Source organism: Diabrotica undecimpunctata, chromosome 2 (genome assembly GCF_040954645.1).
Source record: "Diabrotica undecimpunctata isolate CICGRU chromosome 2, icDiaUnde3, whole genome shotgun sequence".
Lineage (NCBI taxonomy): Eukaryota > Metazoa > Arthropoda > Insecta > Coleoptera > Chrysomelidae > Diabrotica > Diabrotica undecimpunctata.
This window is the reverse complement of record NC_092804.1, coordinates 108,490,043-108,508,229: the sequence shown is the minus strand read 5'-3', so window position 1 is coordinate 108,508,229 and position 18,187 is coordinate 108,490,043. Positions and strand designations below refer to the sequence as shown.

Here is an 18,187-nt window from a genome sequence, read left to right as displayed (position 1 = left end):
CAGCAATAAGGATTCCCGAACAAAGTCACTACATCACTCCCAAGAAGCACTTTTCTTACGGACATTTCGTTTGAGTTAATAAAACCACCGATATTAAGGCGACTAGACAACACTCACACATCAACAGAAATAAAAGAAAAAATTAAGTTTTTTTAAAAATAAATAAGGAAACTCATAAAGAATTTCCGACTAGATCTTCGGTCCTTAGGCGTTGTCATATTTGTAGACGAGCAAGGAATAAGAGCACAAGAAAATGGTGCAGCAACTGTGATCAGTGGACTTACCCAAAACATTTAAAGCAAATATGTGTATATTGTGTTGAGATAAAACAGAACATGCAGTCTGAATTAAATTAAGATGTTATATTTGGGATATTATAGAACCTAGTTTGGTTTGTAACATTTGGTTATAGGTAACTTTAACTTTAACATTTATAGTATTTGTTTTTTAATTTTCATTGATTTTTTTTTTATTTAGTTTACATTTTACTTATAAAATAAAGCCAATTATAGATTGCAGTGGTAATATTAAAATCTCATTAAAGCAATAACACTATTTTCAAATAATATTGCTTTTCCAGAGCTCCAATACGTACGGATTACTAATGTAATCCACGCGTGTAGTCACGTAAGAAAATAGAATGCGTGTACTGGAGGTTAATAAAAATAAGTTGCTCCTGCAGTTGTTTATCTTTAAACATTTTCTGTGCTTTTTAAACTACATGAGAAGAATTACTTATGTCAAAAATTAATTTTTTTAAAGTATCGTAATGTTTGGCATAAAAAACTGCTGCATCAAGCCAAGTTCTCCATCGCGTTATAACAGGTTAAGGTGGCAATTGGAGATCTGAAAGTTTTTCCTTACGTAATTGAATTCTCAAAGGAGATTTGAGAAAAACTTTCTTGGCGTTACTAATTAATTCATTTGTTAATGGAAACTTGCACCTTATTTACTCTGCTACTCTATTAATTTCATGTGCCACACACGTTACATGAATATTTAAATTCTGGTAATTTTTTTTATTTTATTCTGCTTTGAGCATATAAGGTGCAACAATAAAATTAAAAACTTTTTACTAGGCACCATGTTAGGTAAAAAGAAATATTTAAGCTACTGTCAATTTGTTATTGTTAAACTATTTTTATTTTTAGGAGACCACTACTTTCTACTATATTTCCAAATATACGATTTAATAATGAAATTGGATTAATCTTTATTAGCTGGGCTAATACAAAAAGCAGTCTCTTTTATAATAGGGAAAAATAAAAAATTTAAAAAAAACGATACCTAATGAAAAGATGAGGAAATAAACCCACGTCTTTCAATATTATTTTTGTTTAAATTTTTCACTTTTTCTGTATAAATTCCCATATTTTACAATTATTTAGAGATATTTTAAGCTTATTTAGGGCAGTTCTTTTTTTTATTATTCATATTCATCATCATCATGATCATCACCGTTATCAGATGTTTTGAGTCCACTGCTGGACATATGCCTCCCGTAAATAATTTTAATGCATTCTATCTTGAGCACCCTGAATCTAGTTGTACTGAATGCGCTTGATGTCATCTGACCACCTTGTTGGAGGACGTCCCCGATAACGATAAGCATCGTGTCTAGGTCTCCAATCCAGAATTTTCTTCGTCCACCTTCCATCTTTTAATCTGGCAACATGACCCGCCCAGTTCCATTTCAATGTTGTAATCCTTTGAACTGCGTCAGTAACACCAGTTTTTCTCCTAATTATTGTATTTGATACTCTGTCTCTGAGGGATATATTCAGCATTGACGTCTCCATCGCTCTCTGTGTCACTTGTATGTTAATGATTACTTTTCTGGTAAGGGTCAATGTTTCTGCTCCATACATTAGAACTGGGAGTACACATTGATCAAAGACCTTCCTTTTCAAGCACATGGGAATATCTGATCTAAAGAGTTCTCTCAGTTTTCCGTAAGCCGCCCATGCCAGTCCTATTCTCCTGTTTAGCTCCGTTGTTTGATTATCTCTTCTTAATTTAATCTCGTGGCCCAGATATTTATAGCTATACACCTGTTCAATTTGCGTGACGTTAGTTGAGATGTTTTTCGCCAGTAGTAGGTTGGTCATATATTGTGTTTTGGAGAAATTAGTTTTAAGTCCAACTCGTGTACACGAGCTCTGAAGGTCTTGAAGAAGCTGGCATGATCTACCCGGTCTGCAATAAGGACTATGTCGTCTGCAAATCTCAAGTTGTTCAGAAATTCTCCATTTATGTTCACTCCAATATTCTCCCAATTATTGTTTCTCGTAGCACTCTGCAACAAAGCGGTGGATAGCTTAGAAGAGATTGTATCTCCTTGCCTACTACCCCTCTCGAAGGGAAATGTATTTGCATTGCCATAATACATTCTAACTGCAGCTGTTGCGCTATTATATATATTCCGAAGAAGAGTTGTGTACCTATAATCAATACTTCACTCTGTAAGAGCTCTTAACATGGAGCTATGCTGGACTGAGTGAAACGCTTTCCCAAAGTCTACAAATATTAATATCAATGGCTTGTTGTATTATTCATCTTACCTGCACGTATATATGTCAAAAGTGAAAAAAATTAACACTTTCATGCACACGGTGCAAAAACAGGTTCTCCTTCTAATATTAGTTCTGGATACCGTTGTCAAGTATAATCTACGTTGAATTATACTTGACTTTTGACATATTTAACAAACAAAACTAATTAACTCCATTTTACTACTGGAACTAAAGTTTTCCCGGCTTTTCCTTAGGAACTTTTTTGATATAATAAAATATCAATATAACAACAAAATAAATGTCTTCCAAGATAAGGGTACTAATCCCATAATGGCATACAGATATTGGATTGTATATATTTAAAAAAATTACTAAGAATAAAATTATATATAAAGTTTATGCATTATTAACTAAAAAATCGTAAAAGTGATTCTGAAAATGTTTATTAATTATGTCGTCATTAAAAAAGAAAATATTTTAAGGAATTTTTAGTAAATTTGTCGAGAATAATAGACCTATTGTTAAACTAAAATCACAGATAATAAAGATAAGATGGATAGAAACACCTTCGTAATCCCTCCACGTACAAATATCGTAAATTGTGCAAAATGCAATTTCACGAATTTATATAAAAATGTAAAAAATGTGTTAAAATGAATGTTGCATATTATCCGCCCTATGGTAATTATAATACAAGAGATAACATATTGTTCATACCTTCAGAAACATTTCTAGTTATAATTTCTATTTGGCCAAAAAAGATAAATTCTTAAAAAATATCCTCCTCTTGATATTTTTTTAACGAATCTGGAAGTTATATATTTCAAATATTTTAATCAGTCTTTCACCCAGATTAAAATTTATGAAACATCTTTTATTCAAGAAAGCTTTTAAAATGAAAATTAGGTCAATTTTCATGTTTTATGTGCCACATAATCAGCTTTTGACGTTTGCTAATCGTTTCAGCGCTCAAAGCGGATAAAAGACGTCTAAAAGCCGAGAAGTTTGATTTACTAAATCAGATGAAACAGTTGTATCTGACGTTAGAGGATAAAGAAAAGGAATTAAGAGATTTTATCAGAAGTTACGGACAGGTAAGGATACTTTACTTATTTTTGTGAAGGAATTTATGATTATTTCTTGCATTTGCATAATATTTTTATAATTTAATTATATTGTCTACGATTAGCTACTAGTTATAATTTATGAATAATATCATGTTTTACATAACATCATTAACATCTTTTTTTTTAACTATCGTAAAATCCCAACCACTAGAAACCTTTATTTTATAAGTTAAAATCTTTTGTTTAATTGTTAAAGTTAATTTCACGGATTTTGTGCGATAAGGGAAATCATATTTAAGGCACATTTAGAGTTTCGTCTCTGTGAGATACAGGCTAGCTAGAATTTTAAACCCGCACATATGTTTTTTATTTCAGCATCTAGTAAATTACATCTACACACTTTCACCAATAAATAGGAAACATTTAATACGGAAGTCTTAATTTATATTCCTAGTAGCCGTGATTTGCATTTCGTTTTCAAAGGATTTCAGTTTCAGGATGTTCGGAAAGATTTCCGCGGTTAGTACAATTAAACCTAGAGCTAAGATTAATACTATTATAAAAAGTAATATTAAACTCACCAGTCTTCCGGGTTGAACCGCGTCGATATCCATTTTGCCGAGCTTTCGACGTCCTCTCTGATGTCTTCTTCAGGGCTTCCGAGGTCTCAGTCTCCCGAGTCCCCAGACACCACTACACTCACTAGTTTCTTCTAGTTCACTCACTAGTTCACTACTACGACTGGGACCAGGGAACGGTTCATTTATACCGTCGAAGGTGACGTGGCCTAGGTGGGGGTTAGTGTGGGGCGCGATAATTGGCGCGAGAGTTAGCGCGAACATTTCCGACAGTGGGATTTTGATTCGAGGATGGAGGGGGCTCGTGCTACATCGGTCAAACAGGGAGATCACTGAGGGGGCATTTTACGTCACACCGCAGTGATATTAACCTATCCAAGCATCCTTGTGCACTTGCTCAGCATGCTATTAATACAAATAACAAAGTTTAGATTTAACAAAGTTAAGATTCTTGGCAACCAACGCAATCTCGTGAAAAGGCAGTTTGTGGAAATGTGGAAAACACCCTAACGCTCTGAATAAGAGAACGAACATTAGTTACCTGAGTCAAATTTATCCTGAATTAATGTTGCAGAACTAGGCTTTATCAGTTCTTTACTTTAATATTGTCTCCTATGGTGTGTTTTTGTATACATTTTTACTTTTAAATAAATTCAAATAAACTTTTTATTTGTTTACTTAAATCGTGATTGCTATTCAACTAATAAATTATTGATTCATTTATTAATGTTATACTTAAAATATAAAAAATGTTTTTGATGAAATAGTTTAATAAAATTTTTAAATTAATTTGATTCATGTAATTTCTCAGTTATAAAATATTATGAACCTTGGACTGTGGAAGTTAAATTAAATCTGTACCTGGGGCTGGTTAACCAGCTACAACTTAGTCGTTAGTATTATGATATGGAAGGATCGACCTCACTTGTTTGTTTTTCTTCGAACCATTCCTTGAAAGTGAAATGGTATTTCCAAGCATCTGATGCTTTCTTTTTAATAGCTCGTACAGAGAGGGATTTCTCCTTACTATATCATAAATTTAGCGCTCCAATGCGTTAGCGGTTGGTAATTCGCCTTGTGTTGTCATGTTTGGACTTCAAGGACCCTGTCTCTCACGGGATGGTTCGATACATTATGTTTACAAAGAAAAGGTATACTTGTTAGTAACCTGAAAATTCAACTGTTTTCGAGATAATCGTATTTTATAAGTCAGCTGCATAATAATTCTTAGTTTGACATTTGTGCGGTATAGCATTGAATACCTGTAGATAAGCATAATTTATAGTTTATTCTTATTAAAACCACTTAAAGATGATAATAATTTTGATTATGACTTTAATTTAACATAAAACGTAAAATGTTTGATGTAAAATCCTATTATTCTATTATTATCCTTATTATTCTAATTTTGTCAAATCCTAATATTAATTATCCTGTTGATATATTTATTTTATTTAATCTTTCGTTAACTATTAACTTTAGTTAAAGGTATTTTATACCAAAATTCAGAAGTATTAATGTTTTTGTCTATTTTTTCTTCGTTGCATGGAGTAACTGCCTTAAATCATGCAGCTAATTTGTAAAATGCGATTATGTCGAAAACTGTTGAGTTTTGACCTTATTAACAAGTATACCTTTTTTTGTTAAAATAATGTATCTTTAATATTTTTTATCCCAAATACAGATAACTTAAAGAGCAAAAAAGTTAAGAGCAAATTTATACTACATATGTGTCGTATTTGGCGCCTTCTATCAGTTACATCAAAATGTGCATCAAATTATAATTTTTATATTCAAAAGTACCGAGTTGTAAATTTTTATACATAAATGTTTGCAAACATAAAAGTAGCGAAAAATAAAATTTTATGTCATGTTATTAAAGTAATTTGGCTTAAATCGTAATATTTTAAATATAATGGTAATGGTAATGGCACTTCGTTATGCATCAATTATTTGTAAGTAAACAATTAAGAATAATTATATAGTTTTTAAAAACATAAAAATTTGAGACGTTATAAAGAGAATCAGGCCAACAAAAAACAGTTTAAGTATTGAGAACGCACCTGTACAGCCATTTGAAACTGACCTTTGTTCTCTCAAAAATACTTAACCAATTGTGCCCATCTTTCTCAAATTTTATTGTTCATTTTAATAATTACTTTCGGGTTTAATTTACAATAACTTTTTTGTTAATAAACATTTTTTCATTAAGAAAATCTCATTTTAAAAGAGCAAGTATTTTCAAGAAAGTCGTCTGTTTAACGTTTTTATCTAGAATACATATTTTTTCACAATATATCGGGTTTAATTTTTCGATTTTTAAGTGATTTTTCGGTTTTGTTTCATGGGGTAATAAACTAGAAACAACTTATAAATTTAATTTAATTCAATTATTTATTTCTTTAAATAAAAAAAACAGGGTTATTATTTGTTAATGTCGATAAATAACTTAATTAATTTATACAGTTGTATAATTATTATTGTTTATTTAATATTAAGCTATTGTAATGTTTTTATTAATTCTAATTTATTTATTATTTATTTATTAAAGGTTCTATTTATAAGACTCACAAATTTATTAAAGTCTTTATTTGTACTATATATATATATATATATATATATATATATATATATATATATATATATATATATATCTAATTTATTTTACACTTAATAAATAATTTATCTACATTTATAATTCGTGCGTTACAATTTGAACGCGGCGCGAATCTTCAAAATTAACTGTTTCCACAATGAAAGTTCCGTCATATTTATACGAAAACAGCTGTTTCTCGAACCCCATCGAATAGACTGGTATTTCGGCGAAAGGCCTATGATGAGTCATCCACGACTCGAAACCTCCAAGCAGGACAAAAACCAGTCTGGGGTCTTCGATGAGAGATCGCCGCACTCTCAAACAACTAGAACAGAAAAGAATTAGTCATAATATATTTACAGTTTTACAAGCCATAATTATCGTAACACTGTATCCATAACTTAAGCCTCGCAGAGTATATATATATATATATATATATATATATATATATATATATATATATATATATATATATATATATATAAATATATTTATATAAAACAGATGCTTGACGAATTCTTAAAGGCCTCATTGGAAGTTGGTCCCAAACAAAATGCAAGCAAAACCTAAATAATATGTTTATATATATATATATATATATATATATATATATATATATATATATATATATATATATAAACATATTATTTGGGTTTTGCTTGCATTTTTTTTGGGACCAACTTCCAATGAGGCCTTTAAGAATTCGTCAAGCATCTGTTTTCCATCAGCGATCTGTAATAAAAATAATGTCATCCGCGAATCTAAGGTGAGTTAACCTTTTGATATCGATATTCATATTTTTTCCCAAGACAGTGATTTCATTTTATGTTCTAGGAAAGTTATAAAAAATCCGTATCCCCTTGTATCCCTAACTAACTTCTCTGACTACTTTAATTTTACCTGTTTCATCAATTGTTGTGGCGTTATTGTATGTATATGTATTCCATAATCCTTATGTGTCTGTAATCTATTCTTTAATTTTTCAGTGCTGTTATTATTGATGTTAAATTTTCCAAGTTTAAGAGTGTTTTATATTTTACAGATTTTTCTATTAAGGCTTTTAATTAAAGACGATTATTTATTTTATAACTTTTCCTGAATTCTGGTTGTTTGCTTAATGTATAGAAGTCTAGTTTACCTTCCAAGCCTTTGGTAATAATTTTGGTGAAAAGGTTGTACAAATAACAAAGAAGGCTTATTGGTCTGTAGTTTTCAAGATGGATATCATTTTTATATTGTATTGTTATAGCTTTGTCCAACTGGGATGGGGTGGTTCCATTTAAAAGACATAAAATAAACAAGTCATTATCCATTCAAAATCCATTTCAAAGTCCAAATCCATTTTCTGTGTTTAAAAGGAGCTCATACAAATAGAAGTAAACAGCGCCTTGTATTAGATGTTACTAAGTAAAATCTCTTTTAAATGAAGTCAAAAATGGCTATAGTCACTTTATTCCAAAAGCGAAAAACTTTATTGATGTCACAATTACAATTATTGTTATTATTCAGTAAGTTTATATGTACATAAATAATAAAAAACCAACAAGCAATTTTATTATATTTAATTTAAAAGTTTCTTACTCACTGCAGCGTTAAGTAGGTAATAACTTTTAATTACTATCGTCACCCTAATTCAAATCACTTTTAATTACCGGAGGAATTACTCAATCTTAGAGCCAAGTTTCCCTGCCATCCCCCTTAGGTAATCTAATAAAAGAAAGTTGTACACGTATATATTTTCTCCCTACAACATTTTATCCGGGGACCAAAGTGATTCGATTTCAAATACGATTCCATAGTTTGTGTACAGGGTTGCAGTTTTTCTTCGCTTTTTATTGTTTGCGATATTAATTACAATTGCAATAAAAACACAAGTGAAGAGATGGTAACGTATAACTATTCGTTAGCAGAACCTTACAAGCAATATATTTTAAGTAAAGTTTTTAATTATATTTTATTTAAAAAAAAGATTTATATGTATTTAGTAACGAAATACAAATTTAAAATTAGTTTATAATTTATTTAATCCTTTCGGTCCTGATATATATTTTTTTCAAAGGTAAAATTTTTCTGTTGATATTTTATTTAATTGGACACCTAAATAATACTGAAAATATTTTTTATTTTTTATGCGCCAATTTTTCGTTTTACAAATTGGTGGCAATTGCCACCAAGAGGTTACTAAGGCATAAATAAACATAAAACTATATATATAATATTTTATTACAGAAAAAGCATGTATAAAAATATAGTATGTTTTATTGACGTCTTGTATGATAACTTTTGAAATAATTTCTGTGTTTCAATAAGCACAGAAAGACGTTACACTTTTTACACATCGTGCGTGATCTTACGCTGCATCCTTGAAAACCGCAACGCTGTTCATGACCTTTTGTAGGAATTGGCCAGTGAGAAATTTCATCATATCTCACTTTGTTGTTCCTGTTTCATTCTTTTGGAAGGTTCATCTTTTACAAACGTAAAAGAAAAACCTCCAGGCGACTTATTTAAAGGACGACCTCTTTTCGGTGTTCTCGGTGGAGCTTCAGAGAAAGCTAAAGCTTCTGCAACGTAAAGCGTGAATTCCAATAAATCTATTTTCTTATTTTTAGATTTATTTTGATTGTCACGACGAGACTCCAACCATGAGTTGCAAACTGCCACATTGAAATAGTGAAACATTACCCGTAGAGTCTACTTCTTACTTCTAATAAACGTTTATAAAGTGATACAAGGAAATCGTTTTTATCCACGCCGCCCATACTTTGATTGTAAATTTTAATAACTGCTGGACGTTTAACTTGTACATATGTTTTTGTTTCTTTATTCCAACGTTTCACAGTATCAGTAGACTCTAAGCCTTTAAAATTTAAAGACGTATTTACAACCTTGTTATCGAACGACCTAACTGCAACAGTATTTGATATAATTGTCTCATCTATACAGTTATTTTCTTCAAGCATTAATTCTTTGCAACGTTTTAAAGCTGGTAATTATTTTCTTCACTTTTCAAAGTTTATCAGTGGTATTCTTGTCGGTGTTTACATCTGATGTATGTAAATGATTACGTAAACTTTCAAATCGGTTTCGGGACATACCGATATATTTTATCAAACGGAATTGTGTACGGGGAGCCCAATAAAGTCTTAGCCTCGGAAAATAAAATTAATAATTCCCTTTACAATGAGCAGAGTAATTAGGCGGCGTATCTCATTTTCATCAGGACTGAGACTTTTAACATTTCTGTAAACAGAATAAGAATTTGTTTTTTCAGATAACTTCTTGAATATTTCGGGTAGAAAATAGCGCGAAAAATAATTAAATGGTGAATGGTCTTCTGAACTGTAACTTTCATCATAACTAAAATTACTTTCACTTCATCGATCGAAAATACCATTCGGAGGTACATCTTGTCCAGTCTTCCAGATAGTTTTTTCTTTTTCCACTTTTTGAGTCTTATTTTTCTAATGCTACTTCATCCTCATCTGATGTTGACATATCAGCTTCTTCATAATCTGGATCTCCTATATTAGAACATTCAACATTCAGGGCAGCTAATGCTTCTTCTGCTTGGAAAAGGGTCACGTCACATCAAGTTCAGTTTTCCGTTTCCTGTATAATACAACTGTAGGAACCTCATATGAAAATAATTCATTGTTTAAAATCTTGTCATAAATTCTAATCTATTTAATCCACTTTTGTAACTGTTAAAACCTACTGGTGGCATTTGCGTACGCCTTTTATAGGACCATACCAAATATTGGCAAATGCAGAAACAATTACAATTTATTCTTAAACGAACTTTCTTAATGTTAGTTAGTAAATACCAACAGCTACATGAAGTTTTTTTCAACACAATAGCAATATAAGAACAAAAAAAACAAATACTTACCAAGTGAAAAAAGATCACATTTACCAGCCATTACTTCAAATAGACCAACAAAACCTGGTTACATTCCAAATGACTCAAATACATATAAATCATCTTATATAGGGACTGTAGCCACCCTCTATTAGAATTATGTTAAAATAAAATCAATCATATCACACATATCTGTGCCGTATTATATTCTTCCCAATTGCCACCGTCAGAGCCAAAAGGGTTAAAATTTATTTGTAAATTTGATTTATTTTTTCTATTCCGTGTTTTTCTCTTTATGTGATATTCAGGGGTTTGACTCCGCGTTGAATAATTTTGATTTTGAGAAAAACCAATATTTTGAAAAAGTTTCGGCAGGGTCAAATATGCCATTATTAACCAAATTATTCAACGCATAATATATTATTATGCGTTATAATATATAATATATTAATATATTACTTTAACAGCTTACCCACAATTCAATTTATCTCAGGCTGTATTCTCGTGGCTCAGTATCTCTGTTTTTGTATTTGCAAATAAGAGGACCAAAAGTAATAATAAAAATACCCATAAATATCAAGTGTAAATTTCATCAATATATTGTATAGCAAATCAGATTAAAAAAAAATATCAAATATAAAATACATCAATATACTTGATCAATACAAAACTCATATACCTGTCATACAAACTAAATAAAATGAAAGGGGATCAAAATTATGACATCTAAATTGTAAAAATACAAAAAAAATACAAATAATATGTTTCTAACGTATTTTATAATTATAGGATTCAAATCAGCAATACCGTTTCTATTCAAAAACCGTCTACTTTTCAAAACATCTCTATCTCCCTATGACTGTTATTTCAAAATTTTAAATCAAAATTTAATCTGCAAATTTAGAGGGTTTTCTCTTCTGAGAGCTGCTTCGCCTAGCCAAACGTACTTTCCTCCCGGTTCGACCTTTGCCCACAAAAAATTATCCCTTATTAAAATAAATTATTGGCATTTAAATACTGGTTACAACTTTCCAAATCTGGTGGCATCTCATAAGGATATCGACAGGCTCGCCTCAGATAATTTTTTGTAGTTAATAAAAAAAACTTTGCAGATATTTTAAAACAATTTGTTTTAAAATATCTCGTTGCACTGTCTGACTGCTACCATAAAAACGACTTTTCATATTTTTCACTTTTTATCAAACCTGCAAAAACACAACAATTTATTTTACTTTAATAATTTTATAAAGAAAAACAAAACAACCTTTCTCTTCCAAATCTCATATAGAACTCCACCTGTTTAATTTTTTAAAATCCCTACTCTGTTTTGTCTCCTACCCATTCCCCAAAATCTCCTCCTTGATCAATCCCAACACTCCATATCTTGCCCCTCTTCCTTTTTTTATATCCTAAACAATTTATGCAAACAAAATATCTACTGGTTTCTCAGGTCTTAATCTTTAAGATCTTAATTTTTAAACAGATGTCTGCATATTTTATTTCTTAAATATTTTTCTCAAAATGAAAATCAAAAATCATAACAATATAATATATTTTTGGAATTTGATTTTAATTTTGTCTTGTAGTCTAATTGCGTTACAATTTTTATCGATTAATTTATGTTGGTCCTTTTTATGTAACCGTATAACTTTAGTGTCTTTTTTGCAATTTGTTTAGTTATGTCTGTCATTACATTCCTACGGTTTCTTCATTCCTATGTCTTCAATTCTTACTCTGTCCATTTATGATTTCGCAGAAACTTTTCCAGAAGTCTCTATCCACTGCTCTTAATTTTTTTCTATAGTCTTCGTGTTGTTTCCTCATATTTTTGCTGAATAGGTCATAATGCTTATTACTGAAACGTGTTAAAACGCTTTTACGCTTATGCTTTTTTATTTATTTGGTTTTCGTGAGACATGTCGTATATACTTAAACGTTCTCTGTGGTCTACTCTATGGTCTAACTATTTTCTTTCATAATTACTTTTCAAAACTTTAACGATAATAATAAGTGTCGTTAATGCTAGATATTTTCTTTAAAATAATACTCTAATTTATGAGGAGACCGTTTTTAAAAGCCGTCGAAATTTGTGACCGGGAGCTCTTTTAGACAACAAACTTAGTAAAACGCAGGTTTACTTTAAATAAAAATATATTCTAAATATATAAAATAAAAAAATAAAAAATCGGTAAGATAGTTTCGAAACAAATCGTTTTTCGATCAGATGTCGCTGTTGCGTCCATAGCGAAGCCATTTTATTGTTGCTTCCTAATAAGACAGAGAAGATTATTTTTCACGTTAAGAACGGCTATGAATAACTGTTCTAATGAGATTTATTAAGTCGAAATACGTATCAACAGATACATAGACGCTTTGTACGTGAAATCAAATATTTTTTGTCTTTTTCATTTTAAAAAAATAAAATTGTATTAGATATGATTGTATGAGATAATATGTACAGAATTATTCAAGCATTAATCCGAGGGACAACTATATCGACGACATGATGACTGACTCTTTAATACCTGCAAAAAATACAATATAATTAAAGTCAAAATCTGAACGGTAATTACGGCGGCAAAGACGGGGAAGGACCAAAGGAATAGAGATGAAATGGGTCAATCAACACTTGATCCGACGAGGAGCGGACAGCGACTAATCAGTGCTTAGTCACAGGAAATAATAAATTTGTCTTAGATCAATACTCCTAGACCGAGTACGGAACTGCTTATAGTTCAACACTTTAGCAGAAGTGGTTGGCATTCAGTAATTACCCTAGGGCCAGTGTCGTTGTTATCAGATCAATACTCTGATGGAATTCCGGACAGTTGGCTTCCAGTCAATACCCAGAGGCGAGGCTCTACAAGATCAGCACTCTAGCGTAACTTGACTCTTGTGGCGTACGTTTTTTTATATCGTCGTAGGCCTTACATCTCCTCTAGCGCGCTTTGTAGGAGGAGAAACTGTTGTGGGAGTACGTGTGTACGACGTGTTAATGGGGCGAAGGCGATGCATGTCATTACAAATTCCGTTAGGAACCGATGCCCGGCAATTTGGTCTTTATTGGAAGTAATTTTTTTTTCGGTCAACTAATCAAGGTGTTTCTGTCTTATATACCAATAGATCAACAGTCTCGGCATTTGGTCATTTCTCAGTTAGGGCCGAGTTATGTCTAGTATTCACCTTATGTTTCTGTTCCTTAGTATTTAGTTGAGTTATAGTCTCTTTATTTGGGTACTTTATCTTTTATTTATTTCAAATATATTTTCTTATTTTTGTTTATTTTTGACCGCTTAAATATCTCCACTAGGGAAATCCCTGTATATAATACTATAGTGCGGAATTACTTATTAAGTCATAGTCTGATTTCCCAGTAATAAATTAGTTAGGCGAATATGTTCGGAAAGGTTCCCGCGGTAAACCTTAAACCAGGCTTCCAGGTCAAACCACTTCTATTGTCACTTTGCTGAGCTTCCGACATTATCTCTGATGCCTTTTTCAGGACTTACGGTGTCTTAGGCACTACACTTTACTACTTATTGCACTATTGCAGTAGCGGACATTTTATTTATATAGTTATACTGGCGCTTGGGTCGGGGTTTGCGTGAAAATTTTTGCGTGATAATTTATAGAAGTGGATGGGGGCTATGGTTCTGGATATTTCGAAATCAATATTGTGATCTCTATAACGATGGTGTTAACATAGAGCTAAAATTGCGAACAGAAATAGAATGTTCATAAATTCTATTTTGAATTCTACGATTGGTTTGGCCTATGTAAGACCGGGAATCGTCTGTACATGAAATTTTATAAACTCCTTGTTCATCTTTGATTGATCGGACAAGAGATGAAAGATTTTGTCGACCCAGATAGAAAGATGGAGTTTCATGTTTAATGAAAACAACATAAAAAATACTAGATACATTTTTAGTTTTAAAACAATAAATGAAAATTATAACATATTATATAATTATATTCATTCACTACTTAGTCAATTACGTGATATGTACTCGTATATTATGTATTGTGATGTTATGAGTTTATCTCTCAGATTTTTATTTTTCAAGATAATTTGTCATTCTTGCAAAATCTGGGATTAAGTCAGCAATGCTTGCATCAATGTGTGTTGTAGTTGATCTTGGATAATATATATCTAGATAGCTTTTAGCATATTTATAGCTTTTGTCTTCTTGTATACTATTGATAATAGTTTTTCGGAATGTTTCTCCAGATTAGTATTTTATTTATCCTGTTTCATTCCTAGCTTGTTTTATTTTTATGTCTCTTGAATATTGACGCAATTGACAGTTACCACTATATTGATTATTTTAAACCTTGTTTAAACACTTTATTTGTGCATCTGTTATTTTTGTTTTATTTACCTTGGCTTCAAGGAATTTAGGTGAAATATTGAATATGGTACATAATTCGATCTGTCTGTCATGCTACATTATTTATGTAACCATACCATTACGAGATTTGTATTCTGAGTACACTGTCCACTACTCTATACATCCGGTCCGTCTCTGTAGGTGAATTCCCCCTTGACTTGAGAAGGTCTGTACTGATAGAGGGGTGAGTGCACCCCTCGCATATAAAATATTTTGCAAATACCACTACGTGAGATGGCAAACGCTTAGCAGCAGGTGGGCTAACTTGATATTTTTCTGAACAAAGAAAAGCACGGAGTTATTGCTTTGGGGAATGTGTGGTATGATACTAGAAGGATTTTAGTTGAGATTTTTTGGTGAGTTTTTACGGCTCAAGACCTTTACGACTAAAACGAGAAAGTTATTGCTAATGGAAAATTTTTACAGACAATTTAGTGCACTTTTTAACAATTGGTTCAGGGTAAAATATTAAAAAATAAATTTTTACGAATTTACCAGTAAATTTCTTCAGGATTTTGGATAACTGATTACAATACAATCAACAATACAAGAGTTCTTATTTATTGGGGTTGTATATACTATGTCTGGACAACCACTACAAATACTAGAAAAAATATAAACGAGAAGGAGTAAAAATAAACAGATCCTTGAACAAGAGTAGTCGAGAATTTAGTAAATGGAATCAAAAAAAAAACAACTCTGATGGTATGGATTATATTTTCTAAAATAATATTTTAGCATATTATGGATAAGAGGACACCTCTATACTCGGTTATTTTAGCTGTGTATAAGTTTTTTTATTAATTTTTTTTATTTTAAAAAAGTATTAAAAGCATTTCATGTTAATAAATTTTTTAACGTGTATTTCTCCTTTCTTAATTTTTATAAATAAAACATAATAAATAACAAACTCACACTAAAATAAGAGGGCTCTCTTATTTCTGCCTGTTTTGTACTAGTTCTAAATAAATTATGTATTTTGAGTCCCTGGTATAAAACTCAATATATTTTAAGATCCTTTCCACCCTCCTCTGACATTGTACGAGGATATGTCGAATTTTTAAGCTCTGCTTTTGGGTAACAACGCTACAGTACAATTGAAAATTATTAATAGCTCAAATTTTACTGCACGTGAGATAAAACCCAATATAACATAATAAAAGAGCGACGGAGATTTTCTAAAATTAAATTTTCAGCGTTGTTCTGAAAATGTTAACTAAAATTTTTAAACATACCAATTTATTTCAATTCTCTTAAATTTTATAGTCATTGAAATTAACAAATAATAACAGTACGTAATCTCTGCAGGTACAAAATATTTACAATTTTCAAATAGGAGAGGGTCAATTTATAAGCCCCCAAATTTTTTAGAAAGGATTAAAATTTCCAAGCGGCAGAACGTGTTTGTTTGTAAAGTCCGTTGATTATAACACGCAGAATTGTTAGTTCTATAATAGAAAGCGATATTTAAACTTGTGTAGTAAAAATGTCACAAACGGCTAATTTTACGCCTGTGAAATTAAAGTGTCATTTAACCGTGCCAATGAAAACTTTAGCGTTAAATGTACATGGTGCTGATGTACACGAACATTTTACAAATATTGTTCGGAGTACTTTCTAAGTGTTCAGATATGACCGAAGTTGGGGAAGCACCTAAAACGCCAACATGGAGAAAACCCATTTAAATAGACAATACTGTGAAAAAATCGATTCGAAGAAAAGTTCATTCATTTTATTCACAAACTTATTCCAGGTAACAATACATTGGACATGATGGACTTTTTAATAGTCTGAAAACGTTATGTAATGTAGCTCGAAAGTGTCTTTTTGATTATATACCATTTTCAGAGGATTTTTAAATAAAACTTTTTTTTAACCATTTGTTTGTTTTACTTAAATTTCATTTATCTTCAGATCTTCAGCAGTGTTTTCAATGACCATGTATTGCTTTTTATCATAATGGATTTCCAGGCCCCTACTTTTAAATTCTTTTTCCAGCTTTTTATCATGTAAATAATGTCGTCTTTGTCTTCTGGTAAAATTATTTGAACATTGGCAAACAAAGGAATATGGATATAGTTAGTGTCGTAACTAGGAAGGGCGGGGAGGGAGTCGGTCCGCCCCCGCCCTTTTTTATGCCAAATTAGCATAATAATTATAAAATAAAAATTAAGAAATAAGGAAAAAAACATTTTAAACATTTAAAGCTACACTCTTTTACATAACTTAAAATACTTTTATTGTTATCTTTATGTTTTCTTTTATAAAAAATTAGTATGCATTGTAATACCCGTTGCAGTCATATCAAAAACTTATTCAAATATTGAATAAGCAATGATATTATAAATGCATTGGAAAATGATGAATTGGATCCATCAATTGGACAATTGTGTAGCAGTCAAGGCTATGATAATGAAATTCACTATGTCAGGCATCCATACGGGTGTCCAAACAAGGATCAATCAAAAAATAGCAAAATCATGTGTCTGCCTTGTGCAAAACAGTCTCTCAATTTGTGTGGAATTCATGCATTTGCAATCAGCCCTAGCTGTGTAACGTTTTTTGCAACTTTAGAAAGTGTATATAATTTCTTCTCGTAATCTCCACACAGAGGGGGGATTTTAATGGAAGTTATACATAGGTGTATCTGTAAAATAGCTATCTGACACTAGATGGAGTGCCAACCACGAAACTGTGAAACCTATTTTGAAACATTTTGATAAATTAGTTCAAGTTACATAAAAATTGTGTGACCCCAAGGAAAATATTATAATACGGTGCGCAGCCGAAATTTTACTCTCGAATATTTGTGATTTCAAATTTTCTTGGATTCTTTAATTTATGGGGGTACATTTTGCAAGAAATAAACAGTCCTAAGAGGTATTTACAGATGGAGTGTTTAAGCCTTGAAAACGTCGTAATAAAACTCCAAAGTTTGAAAGTCCTTTTGAAAGACAGTAGATATGAGTTGGTCAAGAAGTTTCTCCAGTTTGCTTCGGAGAAATCTAATGAAATGGGAATCTCCCTTAAAAAAAAAGTGGGAGACGTTTAAAAAAGATAATGCCTTGAGGAACAGCTAAAGATGCCGGACTATCTCGCAAATATGAAACTAAAAGATATATTGTTCTGAAGCTAGTTTCTTGTGGCATATTAAAGTAATTAGTATTTAAATGAGAATAA

At 31.0% G+C, this 18,187-nt stretch overlaps 1 protein-coding gene across 6 annotated transcripts in view; it reads left to right on the top strand.

Annotated features, from left to right (window-relative positions):
- Positions 1-18,187, top strand: part of Liprin-gamma (liprin protein kazrin) — a 298,413-nt gene that overhangs the window by 170,258 nt on the left and 109,968 nt on the right. For all 6 annotated transcript variants that reach the window (XM_072523265.1, XM_072523266.1, XM_072523268.1 and 3 more), the window contains exon 5: positions 3,480-3,607. In XM_072523265.1, the coding sequence (XP_072379366.1) occupies positions 3,480-3,607 (128 nt within the window). The remainder of the gene's footprint in view (positions 1-3,479; positions 3,608-18,187) is intronic.